The sequence below is a fragment of the Mixophyes fleayi genome, chromosome 4 (assembly GCF_038048845.1).
Source record: "Mixophyes fleayi isolate aMixFle1 chromosome 4, aMixFle1.hap1, whole genome shotgun sequence".
Lineage (NCBI taxonomy): Eukaryota > Metazoa > Chordata > Amphibia > Anura > Limnodynastidae > Mixophyes > Mixophyes fleayi.
This window is the reverse complement of record NC_134405.1, coordinates 5,726,761-5,743,507: the sequence shown is the minus strand read 5'-3', so window position 1 is coordinate 5,743,507 and position 16,747 is coordinate 5,726,761. Positions and strand designations below refer to the sequence as shown.

The following is a 16,747-nucleotide window of genomic DNA, read 5'->3' as shown; positions in this document are numbered from 1 at the left end:
CAATTCAAAGCATAACAGCCCAGGTCTTGTCTTCTCCCAGCCCCTCAATCCACTTGTGCATGTGGCTGCTGGGGAAGATGGTGGCCTCCTTCGAGACCATTCCCTTTGGTCGAGCTCATTCTCGATGTTTTCAGTGGGATCTGTTGACGAAATGGTCAGGATCCCACCTACGCTTAGATCTTCAGAGGATCTCTCTATCCCCGAGGACGAGAGAATCACTCCAGTGGTGGCTGATTCAGGATCACATGACGGTGGGCAGGTCCTTCGCTCCATGGTCATGGATCATAGCCACGACAGACGCCAGCCTGAAGGGTTGGGGGGCGGTAATCCTACACCTCCGGCTCCAGGGCCTTTGGTCGGTTCAGGAATCGACCCTATCGATAAACGTGCTGGAATTGAAGGCTATTCTTTTGGCCCTCAGGGGAGGCCAGCCCCTCCTCCAGGGCCACCCTGTCAGGGTTCAGTCCGACAATGCCACGGCTGTGGCATATGTCAACAGACAGGGAGGAACCAGGAGTGCAGCTGCAATGAAAATTGCAACTCAAATCTTGATTTGGGCAGAACAATATGTTCCTGTAATATCGGCAGTATTCATTCCAGGAATAAAAAATTGGGAGGCCGACTACCTAAGTCGAAAAACCAGATGATGCCGGGGGAGTGGTCACTCCATCCGGAAGTGTTCCAGTCTCTGGCTCAGAAGTGGGGTCTTCCGGATATAGATCTCATGGCCTCCAGACACAACAGAAAGGTTTACAGGTTTTGTGCAAGGGCAAGAGACCCCTTAGCGGTGGCAGTGGACGTAATGTCGATGTCATGGGACTTCAGGTTGGGATACCTGTTCCCTCCGATTCCCATGCTTCCTCGGGTGCTCAAACGAGTAAAACAAGGAGGTCTGCCAGTAATTCTAATTGCTCCCTCATGGCCGCGCCGAGTCCGGTACGCAGACATACTCTCAATGGCAGAAGGACCGGGGGTTCGTCTTCCATCTCGAGACGACCTTCTTATGCAGGATCCCTTCCGTTACCAGAATTTACCTCAGCTCAGTTTAACGGCATGGCTTCTGAAGCCAGCCTCTGGAGGGCTAGAGGTTTTTCCTCCAGCGTGGTGAACACTATGATGCGAACCAGAAAGCCAGTCTCGGCTCGCATCTATCACCGAATTTGGAAAGCGTATATCAGATGGTGTGAAAATAGGTCATGTCACACGTCCTCATTTCGTCTCCCTCGTTTATTGGCTTTTCTTCAAGATGGCCTGGAAGCAGGGCTTTGCTTAGGTTCCCTAAAGGTTCAGGTTTCGGCACTTTCAGTCTTTTTTCATCTGAAATTAGCGGATTTGCCAGACATTAGGACTTTCCTTCAGGGAGTCTTACATATTCAGCCTCCCTATGTAGCGCCTACAGCACCGTGGGATCTCAACCTGGTGCTGGACACGCTTAAAGGGCCTCACTTTGAGCCATTACTTGTGACTGATTTGAAGTGGTTGACCTGGAAGGTCCTCTTTCTTCTGGCTATTGCATCTGCGCGTAGGGTTTCAGAATTAGGTGCTCTGTCTTGCAGGGAACCATACCTAGTTTTCCACGAAGACAGAGCGGTGTTAAGAACCCTCCCTTCCTTTGTTCCTAAGGTAGTTTCGGCTTTCCACCTGAACCAGGAAATTGTAGTTCCGGTCTTTTCTCCCTCTTCCATTTCGGATTCAGAGTCTATGGAAAAGTTAGACGTGGTTAGGGCTTTCTGCATTTATGTTGAGAACTTCTCAAGTGAGGCGTACTGATTCCTTGTTTGTTCTGTATGATGCCAATAAGAGAGGCTGGCCAGCCTCAAAACAGTCCATTGCAAGATGGATTACGGCTACCATTAAGCAAGGTTACATAAAGGCTAACCGTGCGGTGCCAGAGAGACTTACGGCCCATTCCACCAGATCACTAAGGGCAGCGAGAAATGGGGCTTCTGCAGATCAACTTTGCAGGGCAGCCACCTGGTCCTCTGTCCACACCTTTACGAAATTTTACCAGTTTAATATATTTGCCTCTGCGGATGCAAATTTCGCTCGTAGTGCTTTACGAGCGGGGCTTTCAGAGTAGTCCCACTCTTAGGGGGCTGGTTTAGAACGTCCCCATGGTAAGCAGTGTCCCCCAGATTAGATGAAAGAGAAAAGAGGATTTATGTACTTACGTTAAATCTGTTTCTCTGATTCCGTCTGGGGGACACTGCGATCCTTCCCTTCTGCTTTTCTTCTGTGTGCTCTTGTTTGACTGGCCTTTTCCTTGGGCTTTTTAATTAACTGAACAAGAGGGGGCAGCGGGATTGTAGAGAGGAGGGGTCTGTCGGCAGTACTAAAAGTTAACTAGTTAGGTGCCAACTCCCAAGCTCCCCTCCACAACCCATGGTAAGCAGTGTCCCCCAGACGGAATCAGAGAAACGGATTTAACGTAAGTACATAAATCCTCTTTTATTAAGTGAATGGAATACCAGTGATCTAATGCAGCTGAGAGAGGAATAGGGGACAGATTTCGGTATAATTTGATGATGAAGGCTGGGGGATTACCCTGAGCAGTTCCTGGTAACTCCACTACATTGATGAAATAGCAGCAAATACAGGTGTATATTTTACATATATCTTACTCCCGTTAGATTGAAGAAATTTGACAAAGGTCATAAAACCAATTGCCCGGATTGTGACTGTGTGTCTGGGTCATTTAGGCATCTCCTTCCAAAATGTCCAAAAATTATAAACTTCTGTGTAGAAGTTATCAGATGCATCAATAAGACAGGTGTGACAATACCTTTATATTCTCCGCCCACATGCATCTTTGGGTTAAAATTAACAAATATGACAAATAGACACAACAATATATACTGAATTCATTCATGATAACCACGGTTTACATCGCTGGGTTCAGGTTGGCAACCGGTTGTCGGAAAATTCAAACCTGGATTAAGTTGGGTCAACAAAACAATGGGACACAAGAGATTTGTATACACTAGCAGGAAAGCCATACCGAATGTCAGATATATCTGGAGCAGATAGACTGACCCTCCTTATGCTTTAGCTTCAATGAGTAGGCTAAGTGTGGATGATTGACCCCGCGGGCACCCATGACACATGGCGTTAGGCATAAAACATCATGAATTACATGTTCTATATGTATGTCTGTCAGCTTGTATGTTCTGATTTATAATTTGCATATCCAATGCTCAAAATCCTTCTAATGTGTTGTATATTTGGTATTTTACTGTGTTGGAATTGTAGTTTGTTACATTTTGTAGCCAGTTTATAGGCTGTAATGTTTTATACTAAAAAAACAATAATAAAATACTGGCTTTAAAATAAATAATGTGTAAAATAGACAAGGACTTATTTTATAAATACATCCCCTGTCCTAACTGTAACTGTTTCCTATGTGCACTATTAGACTGTACATAGCACTTGTCTCTCTTACTATCTGCCATAGGCCGTTCTGAGTCCTCTGTCTACTACACCCCACACTGTATAGTCATCTTACTGTTTGCATTGATTTGTAAAAAGCAGATGATAGATCCGTGGGGGCCGGCTGTAGATAGAGGACACAGGTGGGAGCTCTGAAGATGTCCAGAGCTGCAGGAGAGGCAAATGCTGTAAACATTCTACTGTGCTGAATATAGGAAACTGTTACATATAGGATAAGGATTGTATTGACCATTATTGTATATTTTGTACAGTTAACCCCTAAAATAATCCAAATACATTAAGCTTCATTTACCTTTTTATTGATGTCTCTGTCATTACACAGGATTACACAGCAGTGATAAAGAGACCTGGTGAGTGTGTGACACCCAGAAGCAGCCCCTGTGTGTCAGGAGGATTGAGCAGGACCCAGAACCCCATCACGGTGCCTGAACCTCACTCACTGATACATGGGAGAAACAATGACCAGAAGATCCTGGAACTGACCAACAAGATCATTCAGCCGGTGACTGGAGAGGTGACTGCTGGGAATGGGACATTATACAGTAACATTAGGGGATGTGTCTGGATGATGACTGTGTCATTGTGTATGTCAGGTTCCTATAAAGTGTCAGGAGGAGAAGTGGGAGAATTTAATAGGACCCAACGGTCTGTACGAGGACGTGAGGATGGAGAATCACCGGATCCTCACATCACTGGGTAAGAGGAGACTTTCATTGATTGTAACGTGGAGAGCAGTTTTGAGGGCCACCTAGAAAAACACCATCTGATCACATATAAGCAATGTACTCAGTCACTGTGTGTTTCCTACAGATGGATCCAGTAACAGAAATACCCCAGAGAGATATCTTCATCCTTACTCACAGGATAGTACCGAAAACAATCACAGTATCTCACAGGAGTATCAGGTAGATGACATTTTAAGGTCTCCTCAAATACCAAAACACCAAAGTGACTTCATTATATGATGTGTAAAAAAACTTTGTGGATGTTATACACTGATATTCTTCTGTTTCATATCAAATGATTAAATCAGATGTAATTAATTATGATATTTTATTGTTTTGTGGGCTATTTAGGATGATGTCCTGACTGATATTAAGGTAGAAATTATAGAGGGAGAGAAAGAGGCGTATGTGAGGGGTGATCAGCAGTGTAAGGAGGAGGAAATCCCTACAGATACCAGCACAGGTGAGTAATAAACACTTATTACACAAAAGAGTCACATATTCTGCTTATTCAATCACTAAAACAATCATTTATTCTACACCCTCCTCTGTCAGTACAAACTAATGAGGAAAATCTGTCCAGTGGGGGAGTCAGGAGCCATCAGCTCCTATTAGACTCCTATTCTCCTCCTCACATCATATCATTGTGTGCTACCAGCCCTGAGATCTGACCAGTCTCCTCCTCACATCATATCATTGTGTGCTACCAGCCCAGAGATCTGACCAGTCTCCTCACATCATATCACTGTGTGCTACCAGCCCAGAGATCTGACCAGTCTCCTCCTCACATCATATCATTGTGTGCTACCAGCCCAGAGATCTGACCAGTATCCTCCTCACATCATATCATTGTGTGCTACCAGCCCTGAGATCTGACCAGTCTCCTCCTCACATCATATCATTGTGTGCTACCAGCCCAGAGATCTGACCAGTCTCCTCCTCAAATTATATCATTGTGTGCTACCAGCCCAGAGATCTGACCAGTCTCCTCCTCACATCATATCATTGTGTGCTACCAGCCCAGAGATCTGACCAGTCCCCTCCTCACATCATATCATTGTGTAGTACCAGCCCAGAGATCTGCCCAGTCTCCTCCTCACATCATATCATTGTGTGCTACCAGCCCAGAGATCTGATAACTCTCCTCACCTCATATCATTGTGTGCTACCAGCCCAGAGATCTGACCAGTCTCCTCCTCACATCATATCATTGTGTGGTACCAGCCCAGAGATCTGCCCAGTCTCCTCCTCACATCACATCATTGTGTGCTACCAGCCCAGAGATCTGACCAGTCTCCTCCTTTACCCATGAATATCCTGTACAGTAGATCCTGGGATACTACCCATAATCCTCTCTCTATGACCACGTGTCATAACTCATTGTCTTCCCTGTGTAATAATCAAGCAATATTTTATCCTCGGCTATATAGTAGGAATGTAATGCTAATGCAAAATAAGAGAATATCCCCCTTCCTCTAAGATCACATACATCCCATCACAAAGTACACTAAACACAAATTCAACCTTCTGACACACAGAACTATAACCACACACACATAATTGTACAATCTACGTGCTTGGATGCTCTTCATCTGCTGAGTTTAGTCTGTACCCTGCTCTGCCCTTATACTTTACTATGTACTGTTGCCCATCTGTGTCCTGCTCCGTTCTCCTACTCTGTCCTGATGCCCTCCTCTGCTCTGTACAATGGTGTAAGACCTAAGAGTAGTGTAAACTTATATCCAGGACTCACTGCTGATTTAACCCACGTCTACTCTACTTTTGAGGCTCCCGTGTTTGTATATGAGGACAGTGTCCAGTTGGAAAATGTCCCTGGCTAATGAGTCTTCTTGGCTAATGAGTCTTCCTGCCCTAGAATCCTGGCTGGGCAGTGTGTAAAGTCCAAAATTAAAATAAAAAAATATACAACGCTGAAGACAGAAACGTCACTACTTCTACAACAGATACTATGGGCCTGATTTAGATTCGGGTGGAATCTACACTTAACTCGTAAGTGTAAATTACATCCTGTAAATTACATAGTATTCCAAGTCACACAAATCTGTAGATCGTGCAACTCAGAATACTATGCATATTGCACAAACACCTCTTTATCTGCCTTATGGGCCGGCGTGCATGATGCACTTAAGTGTATCAGTCACAGCGACCCTGTAAGGCAGATTAATGAATAAAATGTAATCATTTTTTAAAATATTTTTTAACACAACAAGGTCTGTTGCACCAGCAGAAAGCACCCGCAAAAGATCCTTCTCCTAAAGACCTATTTGCGGCTTGCTTTCAACTCCACATAGCATGTAAAGTGCTTGAATACACCTTTACATTGCTAGGCTCACCCACTAACTTCCCCGTTCCACCTCTCTAACCGCAGAGAGGTGCAAGGAGGAGATCCGTCTCAGTCAGAATACAAGCTGAGACGGATCCTTGGCTAAAAGTGCTGTTTGCACTGATTAGTTGGAATTAGAGATGAGCGGGCTCGGATATCTGAAATCCGAGCCCATCCGAACGTTGCCGATCCGAGACAGAGTCGGGTATTCCCGCCAATTGCAAAATTGAAACCGAGGCTCTGAGTCATAATCCTGCTGTCTGATCTCGCGATACTCGGATTCTATAAATTCCCCGCTAGCCGCCGCCATCTTCACTCGGGCATTGATCAGGGTAGAGGGAGGTTGTGTTAGGTGGTCCTCTGTCCTGCTATATCTCGTGCTGTGCTGTGCTGGGGAAATAACAATGCCCTTAGAAGGACACAGCACAGCACGAAAAATTTTAAAAAAAGTTATAAAAAAAAGAAATTAAAAAAAAATATCCAAAAACAATGCTGCAGTATAAGTCCATTGGTACTGCAATATTACAAAGTTCACTGATTCTGCAGAATAGACTGGGAATTAGTGGAAATGATTGTTATTGAATGTTATTGAGGTTAATAATAGCGTAGGAGTGAAAATAAACCAAAAAACTTGATTTTAACACTTATGTTTTTTTCAAAATAAATCCGAATCCAAAACCTTAAATCCGAACCAAAACCTTTCGTCAGGTGTTTTGCGAAACAAATCCGAACCCAAAACCTCAAGCAAATCCGAATCCAAAACACGAGACACCAAAAGTGGCCGGTGCACATCCCTAGTTGGAATTGCGTCCAACTCTAAATCAGGCCCTATATGTTTTATAGTTAAAGAACATATTTTATTGGCACCATCATATAAATTTCTTAATATACAATAACCAGTTGCTGTTTGGTGCACCAATTAAGGTAACAATAAAACCACACACAACGGCTAAGTAAATGCAGAACTTGTTTGTGGTTATGACAGTGTGTAAAGTCTGCATTTTAGCTGAAGTTGATGAATCTGGATGCGATCTGTGTGTCACTGTGGCTGGGTCTATGCATTGTGCTTGGTAATACAGGTTTATAATTGTCATGAAGTGCTTGTAGTTTGCAAATTAAAATTAAACATCTGAACATTTCAACTTACTCATAGTATGAAAATGTTGGGCATTTTAATGTTAATTTAAAGTTAGATGTCTATTTCCATACATTTATTTTGTTTTCAGCAGATGGATGCAAACACAGGAATATCTCCGAAGGGAAATTCATTGTTTCAACAGATTGTGAAATAGAAGATAACATCACACAAGATTCTCCTGGAGAAAACCCCATTGCCCTAAATATACATCCAATACTTCACAGAGCAGATAAATCATCTGATCCCTCTAATCATGAGGAATATTTTCCTGATAACAAAAGCTCCACAGTTACATTATCTCTTCATAAAAAGCAGATCACGCACAGACCTAAGAAACCATTTTCATGTTCTGAGTGTGGGAAATGTTTTTCTCATAAAGTACATCTTGTTAGTCATCAGAGAACTCACACAGGTGAGAAACCATTTCCATGTTCTGAGTGTGGGAAATGTTTTTCACATAAATTAACTCTTGTTAATCATCAGAAAACTCACACACGTGAGAAACCATTTCCATGTTCTGAGTGTGGGAAATGTTTTACACGAAAATCATATCTTGTTGAACATCAGCAAACTCACGCAGCTGAGAAACCATTTCCATGTTCTGAGTGTGGGAAATGTTTTACACGAAAAGCAAAACTTGTTGAACATCAGCGAATTCACACAGGTGAGAAACCATTTGCATGTTCTCAGTGTGGGAAATGTTTTTCACATAAATTAACTCTTGTTAATCATCACAGAACTCACACACGTGAGAAACCATTTCCATGTTCTGAGTGTGGGAAATGTTTTACACGAAAATCAATTCTTGTTGAACATCAGCGAACTCACACAGCTGAGGAACCATTTTCATGTTCTGAATGAGGGAAATATTTTGCAGGTAAATCATCTCTTGTTGAACATCAGAAAGCTCACACAGGTGAGAAACCATTTCCATTTTTCTGAGTGTGGGAAATGTTTTACACAGAAATCAAAACTTATTGAACATCAGAAAATTCACACAGGACCAAAGCAATTGGTTATGAAACAAGGTTGCTGCGATTCTCCAAATATTGTGAAATCAGTTGATTAAAATAGAGATGAGTGGGCTCAGATTTCCGAAATCCGAGCCCACCCGAACAGTGCGGATCCGACGGGATCCGAGCACTGTTCGGGAACTTCCGGGCGGGAAATGAAGCCAAACCGAGGCTATGACAGCCAAGTCTCTCATCGGATCTCGCGAGACTCGGATGTCATAAATTCAGCGGTAGCGGCCGCCATCTTCATTCTGGCTGCGATCACTCGTGAAAGAGGTTGCAGTTAGGGAGCTCCTGTCCTGGTTTTATGTTTAGTGTAGCTTTGTGCTTTGTCCAGTGCTCTGTGCTGCTGAGTCCAGTGGTGCTTTGTCCAGTGCTCTGTTCTGCTGAGTCCAGTGGTGCTTTGTCCAGTGCTCTGTCCTGCTGAGTCCAGTGGTGCTGCCTGTGTCCTGTGCTCTGTCCTGCTGAGTCCAGTGGTGCTGTGTCCTGTGCTCTGTCCTGCTGAGTCCAGTGGTGCTGTGTCCTGTGCTCTGTCCTGCTGAGTCCAGTGGTGCTGCCTGTGTCCTGTGCTCTGTCCTGCTGAGTCCAGTGGTGCTGCCTGTGTCCTGTGCTCTGTCCTGCTGAGTCCAGTAGTGCTTTGTCCAGTGCTCTGTCCTGCTGAGTCCAGTGGTGCTGTGTCCTGTGCTCTGTCCTGCTGAGTCCAGTAGTGCTGCCTGTGCTCTGTTCTGCTAAGGGCATTGTTATTTTAAAATTATCCAAAAGTTCTTAAAAAATAAATAAAAAAATATAAAAAAAGTTTAAAAATACTAGGTACTGCTGTATAACTCTAGTCCAGTGGTACTCTCCTGTGCCGCAGATAATTTGTAAAGGCTTTGCCGAGTGTGTGTGGTTTAGGGGTACGCTCTCTTGTGCTGCATATAATGGAGTACAAAAATTTGGAGGATAAAGTAGGGAAAGATCAACACCCACTTCCTCCTAATGCTGAAGCTGCTGCCACTAGTCATGACATAGACGATGAAATGCCATCAACATTGTCTGGCAAGGGCGATGCCCAATCTCCTAGAGGGCATGTAAAATCCAAAAACCCAAAGTTCACTAAAATTAGCAAAAAAAGAAAATTGAAAACATCTGAGGAGAAATGTAAACATGCCAATATGCCATTTACGACACGGAGTGGCAAGGAACGGCTTAGGCCCTGGCCCGTGTTCAGGACTAGTGGTTCAGCTTCACCCAAGGATCTAAGCCCTCCTCCTCCCCCCCCTCCAAAAAAAATAAAAAAGTTATGCTGTCAGCAACAACACAGTAAACAACTCTGCCTTCTAAACAGATGACATCACAAATCCCCAAGGCGAGTCCAAGGGTGTTGGTAGTTGCGAAGCCTGACCTTCCCATCACTGTACGGGAAGAGGTGACTCCATCCACCATTTGCAACACACCCTCTGCATATGCTGGAAGGATCACCCACAGTGTAGATCCAGATTTGGATAATCAAGGTGTCAAGGAGGCTATTGATGTAGCTGGCGCTGAGGAACTTGAGGAGGATGCTGATTGTGGTTATTGTAAATGAGGCACCAGGGGTGGAAAAAGTTGATGTCCATGGGATGAAAAAGCCCATCGTCATGCCTGGTCAGAAGACCAAGAAATGCACCTCTTCGGTCTGGAGTTATTTTTTATCCGAATCCGGATAACAAATGTATGGCCATATGTAGCTTATGTAAAGCTCAAATAAGCAGGGGTAAGGATCTTGGCCACCTAGGGATATCCTCCCTTATACGTCACCTGAATAACCTTCATAGTTCAGTGATTAGTTCAGGAACTGGGGCTAGGACCGTCAGCAGTCCAGGGACACCTAAATTCCTTGGTCCTGTTGGATACACACCACCAACACCCTCCTCGTCAACTTCCTCCTAGATCTCCATCAGATTTAGTCCTGCAGGCCATGTCACCAGCCAGACAGTCCTCTTCAATCCGGGATTCATCCGAGGAATCCTGCAGCGGTACGCCTACTACTGCCACTGCTGCTGGTAGTCGGTCACCTTCCCAGCGGGGAAGTCGCAAGAAAGCTACGTCTCACCAAACAGTTGACCGTTCAACAGTCGTTTGCCATGACCACAAAGTATGACAGTAGTCGCCCTATTGCGAAGCGGATCACTGCGGCTGTAACAGCTATGTTGGTGTTAGACGTGCGTCCGGTGTCCGCCATCAGTGGAGTGGGATTTAGACTGTTGATGGAGGTAATGTGTCCCCGGTACCAAATCCCGTCGAGATTCCACTTCACTAGGCAGGCGATACCCGGGATGTACAGAGAAGTACGAAAAAGTGTCCTCGGTGCTCTGAAAAATGCGGTTGTACCCACTGTCCACCTAACCACCGACATGTGGACAAGTGGTTCAGGGCAAACGAAGGACTACATGACTGTGACAGCCCACTGGGTAGATGGATCGCCTTCCACAGCAGCTGCATCAGTAGCAGCATCTCCACAACGGCTGCTCGTTCCAAGGCAGGCAACATTGTGTATCACCCATTTTAATAAGAGGCACAACGCTGACAACCTCTTGGAGAAACTGAGGGAAATAATCTCTCAGTGTCTTACCCCACTTAGACTCTCCTGGGGATTTGTGGTGTCAGACAACGCCAGTAACATTGTGCGGGCATTACATATGGGCAATTTCCAGCACGTCCCATGTTTTGCCCACACTGTTAATTTGGTGGTGCAGCATTACCTGAAGAGTGACAGGGGTGTGCAGGAGATGCTTGCGGTGGCCCGCAAAATTGCTGGACACTTTCGGCATTCTGCCAGTGCCTACCTCAGACTCGAGCAACATCAAAAAAAGGCTGAACCTGCCCTGCCATCACCTCGAACAAGAGGTTGTGACGCGCTGGAACGCCACCCTCTATATGCTGCAGAGGATGGAGGAGCAGCAAAAGGCCATTCAAGCCTACACAGCCACCTACGACATAGGAAAAGGAGTGGGGATGCGCCTTAGTCAAGCGCATTGGAGACTGATCTCCGTGTTGTGCAAGGTTCTCCAGCCGTTTGAACTTGCCACACGAGAAGTCAGTTCCGACACTGCCAGCTTGAGTCAGGTGATTCCCCTGATCAGGCTGTTGCAGAAGCAGCTGGAGAAAGTGAGGGAGGAGCTGTTAAAGCATTGCGATTCCACCAAGCATGTAGCTCTTGTGGATGAAGCCCTTCGTACGCTTTGCCAGGATCCAAGGGTGGTCACTCTTTTAAAGTCAGAGGAATACATTCTGGCCACCGTGCTGGATCCTCGGTTTAAAGCGTATGTTGTGTCTCTGTTTCCGGCGGACACAAGTCTACAGAGGTGCAAAGACCTGCTGGTCAGGAAATTGTCCTCTGAAGAGGACCGTGACATGCCAACAGCTCCTCCATTTACTTCCACACCTGTGGCTGTGAGGAAAAAGCTCAGTTTTCCTAAAAGACCCGCTAAAGGGGATGCTGAGAACATCTGGTCCGGACTGAAGGACCTGCCAACCATTGCAGACATGTCTACTGTCGCTGCATTGGATGCTGTCACAATTGAAAAAATGGTGGAGGATTACTTTGCTGACACCATCCAAGTAGACATGTCAGACAGTCCATATTCTTACTGGCAGGAAAAAAAAGCCAGTTTGGAAGCCTCTGTACAAACTGGCTCTATTTTATCTGAATTTTCCCTCCTCCAGTGTGTACTCGGATAGAGTTTTTAGTGCAGCGGGGAACCTGGTCAGTGAGCGGCAAAGGAGGTTGCTTCCACAAAACGTTGAAAAAATGATGTTCATAAAAATGAATTATCAATTCCTCAATCAAGAACAGCACTGCCCTACAGATACTACAGAGGGACCTGTGGTTGTGGAGTCCAGCGGGGACGAATTGATGTGTGAGGATGAGGAAGTACACACCGAAGGGGGCCAGGAATCAGAGGATGAGGACGACATCTTGCCTCAGAGCCAGTTTAGTTTGTACAGGGAGAGATGAACAGCTTTTTTGGTGTGGGGGCCCAAACAAACCAATCATTTCAGCCAAAGTTGTTTGGTAGGCCCTGTCGCTGAAATGATTGGTTTGTTAAATTGCGCATGTCCTATTTCAACAACATCAGGGTGGGTGGGAGGGCCCAAGGACAATTCGAGCTTGCAAATCAGAACCCAGAACCCAAAACACCAAAAGTGGCCGGTGCACACCCTTAGATTAAAATAGATGATATAGCAGTACATAGCTTGGCGATCAAAACAATCCAAACATTTTACTAACCCAGGTACTTACCTCAAGTCAGATGCAAATCATGCTGAATAAAATGGGCGGCACAAATGGATTTGAGCCAGAGATAAAGTGTCAAAATTTTATTTTAATCCATAATGTACAATGTGTCAGTTAATACAAAACGTTCATCAGTGATAGCATACTCAACATTGAATGTAATAAGGTAATATATAGACGTGTGTTACTCATCCAGGTGCAAGAGTTTAGCGTAAATATCCACCATTTCGCATTAGCAGTTAGCGTGCTGGTGAAATCACTAAACTATGACAACCAGTGAAACCCAATAGGGAAGAGAGAAAAGGACATGTGATTAATCTCTGGAAGAGTCCCGTGCGTGTTAAGGAGTCAGCGATCAAGACGCTGTGAGATAGAGAAAGTGTGCGTATAAGTAATCCCTTTTTTCGCAGCTTGTAACAATGTAAAGATAAAGAAATGTGTTCAAATAAGTGAATAAAGAAATAAGAGTTTCCACAGCTAAAGATTGTGGATACACAAATAAATTGATAAGATTAGCTAATACTTATGTGACAGGATGGACCGCCTATGCCACCCTGTCTGTTGTTGCTGGGAACCGGCTGGGCTTACTTTGCCACCGTTCCCTTTCGTTATCCCAAAAGCACCCTCTTGCCGCAGTAGGAGGGGCGTACACAAGCTGCCACCACTGGACTCCCATACCGGCAGCCAAAACCCCGGTTTCTTCTGGGTAACGGACGCTGCTAGCGTATCTTGTTGCTGGTGTACCTGGGCTGGTACTCCTGACCTCTCACTATAGATCAGGGAAGCTGTGGATGGATCTCCCCCTGGCCTATCACACTGACCAGGGCTGCATGGTTAGCAGGCAGAGCGGTGGTACCGGAAAGCTTGGGTCCAAACCTCAGAACAGCCAGATAACGGATTAGTTTTAGGGTCTAATCTGCAGGTCACAGGAATACAGCAATATTGAAGAGGTTTCCAAGCAGGTCTTTGAAGCAAGATGTTTATTTGCTCTCACTGGTTAGAGGTACCAGTGATCAGGTGAAATCTTGAAATCAGAAGAACAAGTTTCAAATACAAGCTAGTGCCTTTTATACATTTGAGACACAGGCTATTTTTAGCATCAGGATGTACCCTATTTACACAAACATGGATTTACATGCATTGCAAAGCTAACAAAATTTACGCTTATCTAGGAAATTCACTCTGGACAAAAGGCCACACAATAATGACTCCCAGCATATACTTCATCACAAAACTTTGTTAGCAATTCCTGCTATCAGACTCCCTTGCACATATGCCTAATTGGAGGTTTCCACTAGTAACCTTACAAATCCCACATAATGACACTTCCATACAAAACACATCCCAATACACCAAAGACCTCCATCCACAAAGGCCTATTGTATCAGATATATGCATCAGAAATAAGGCATATCCTTTAGTAAGGTTAAAACAGGAAAAACGAGTTTCTACCCTGGTCTCAGAAATAACGATTTCCTATCTCAGAATATATACAATATAAAAAATAAGTGCATATGTAATTATATAAATAAGCGCCCTGCGCTATTTCTTTTAAATAAATTCATACCAGAAGTTATTTATCAGTGATCCAGTCACAACTTATATTTAGGAAGATCCTTTATCCCTTCTTCAAGCCAAGAAAAGGTATCCAGTCACAATATTCAATTATACATGGTACATGGGAAGAGAAGAAAATATGTAGTCATAGCGTTATTTTGTAATATCATTACAATCCTTTTGTATGTGTTCAGGTGAATAATTTTTGAATTTTTGTTAACGCAAGTTTTTTTTTCAATATGGAGATTGTGTAGGATATAAAACCATTGAAAAAAAATAATTCTAAAATTACACAATTTACCCACAATGGCCTTACATATAAAATTGATCAATTCATTACATGTAATGCAAAAAATCTTATATATATTTTAGAATGTTGTTGCAGATTACTATAGGTAGGGAAAACATCTAGACCACTGAAAGAAAGAATATCAGAACATTTATATAATATTAAAACAGGAAAAGACACATTCTGTAAACAAATCCATAATTGCTCTACGAAGATTTTTGTGGCATACAAGTGGTCATTCAGTTGGGAACAGAAATTTAGAAAAAATGTTTGTGACACAAGAAATGACGGATGTATAAATTAAATGCTCTTGTCCCTTATGGTCTAAATAAGGAGTTTGAACTAAAATGTTTTTTAAGCTGATTATATTGCTTTGTTGTCTTTTTTCCCTTTTTTTCAGATGTAGGATCATCATTCCTGCAAATCCACAGCAATTATTATTATTTTGAAATAAACATTATTCATTGTAATTGATCTCATAATACATTGTAATTTCTATTGTATGCACATAAGATATATAAATAAATTAAATGACATTTAGATGTCCCTATATGTATTTTTATTTTTACTTTATTTTTTCTTTCATGTTTTTCTAATGGAAGACCATTTATAATATGTTGAACATAACAGCCTTATAATAGACTTTTGCATTATAATAAAAAAATATTAACTACCATTGACTCTGTTTTGCATAATACTGTATAGTTAAGTTGATTCCCAATGTGGAACACAGAAGAACTAAGGGCCTGATTCATTAAAGATCTTAACTTAAGAAACTTCTTATTTAAGTCTCCTGGACAAAACTATGTTACAATGCAAAGGGTGCAAATTAGTATTCTGTTTTGCACATAAGTTAAATGCTGACTGTTTTTTCATGTAACACACAAATATCAACTTTAAATTTCAGTGTACAAATAAGCTATCAAGTATTTGTGTGTTACATGAAAAAACACTCAGTATTTAACTTATGTGCAACACAGAATACTAATTTGCACCCCTTGCATTGTAACATGGTTTTTGTTCAGGAGACTTAAATAAAAAGTTTAAGTTAAGATCCTTAATGACTCAGGCCCTAACTGTCTATAATATAAAATGAGCAATTAATAAAGTTTATTGAAATTTCTGACCATTTCCGGTGAAAAAACGAAGGTGAACCGCAAACCGGAAGTGACTATACCGAGGCATGGAACGCAAGTAGTGTTCCCTCACTTCCGGTTTCAGCAATTTCAAATGTTAAAATTAATGTATACAAAAATCTTTGCGGACCATCTTAAAAAGATTTTTCATCTATGTATAAAGAAATTTTTATTTATAATCGCCTAAAGTAGATATGTCAGGGGGGTGTCTTCCCCTAACAAAATACACAATAGCATCTATTTCTCTTTCATCCAGTCTGGGGGACACTGCTTACCATGGGTTGTGGAGGGAGCTTGGGGAGTTGGCACCTAACTAGTTAACTTTTAGTACTGCTGACAGACCCCTCCCCTCTACAATCCCCCTGCCTCTTCCTGTCAGTTTTTTTTAGGTGCCCATGGAGTTGGGCAGTGTTTTAGTACTGTAGGTAATTTTTAACTTTTATTTTATTCTTTTAATTTTTTTCTACAGGTGGCAGAGCTGGAGTGTGTTCTAATATAGAGAACACACTCACAGCAGGGCAGCGCAGGCACTACCTTGTCAGATGAGAGCCAGCGGCCCTCACTGACAGGGACAGGAGGAGAGAAGAAGAATGGGTGCCTGAATTAGGAGTGACAAGCTGTCTCACGGACCGCTGTCACTACTGGAGCCTCCCCGATAACCGGCGCTGCCACTGCAGGCATAGAGCGCCGGTTATCGGATATTGCATTGGCGGCGGCCATCTTGGAAAACGGAGGAGAGGAGAAGGGGGCTATACCAGGATCCCCCTCATACATAGAAGGGGCATCAGGTATTATCCGCTCCCCTGGAGGTCTCCACTACTCTGCCACATAATACTTTAA

The 16,747-nt window shown here is 43.3% G+C and overlaps 2 protein-coding genes across 4 annotated transcripts in view; one reads left to right on the top strand and one right to left on the bottom strand.

Moving 5' to 3' along the window:
* The window catches only part of LOC142150997 (gastrula zinc finger protein XlCGF66.1-like), a 378,789-nt gene extending 369,685 nt beyond the window's left edge, over positions 1-9,104 (top strand). For all 3 annotated transcript variants that reach the window (XM_075206246.1, XM_075206247.1, XM_075206245.1), the window contains 5 exons: positions 3,770-3,961; positions 4,041-4,143; positions 4,258-4,352; positions 4,524-4,635; positions 7,743-9,104. In XM_075206246.1, the coding sequence (XP_075062347.1) occupies positions 3,770-3,961; positions 4,041-4,143; positions 4,258-4,352; positions 4,524-4,635; positions 7,743-8,515 (1,275 nt within the window). In that variant the 3' untranslated portion in view covers positions 8,516-9,104. The remainder of the gene's footprint in view (positions 1-3,769; positions 3,962-4,040; positions 4,144-4,257; positions 4,353-4,523; positions 4,636-7,742) is intronic.
* LOC142151019 (uncharacterized) overlaps positions 1-16,747 on the bottom strand; it is a 570,528-nt gene that overhangs the window by 332,014 nt on the left and 221,767 nt on the right. The gene's annotated exons all lie outside the window — the stretch shown is intronic.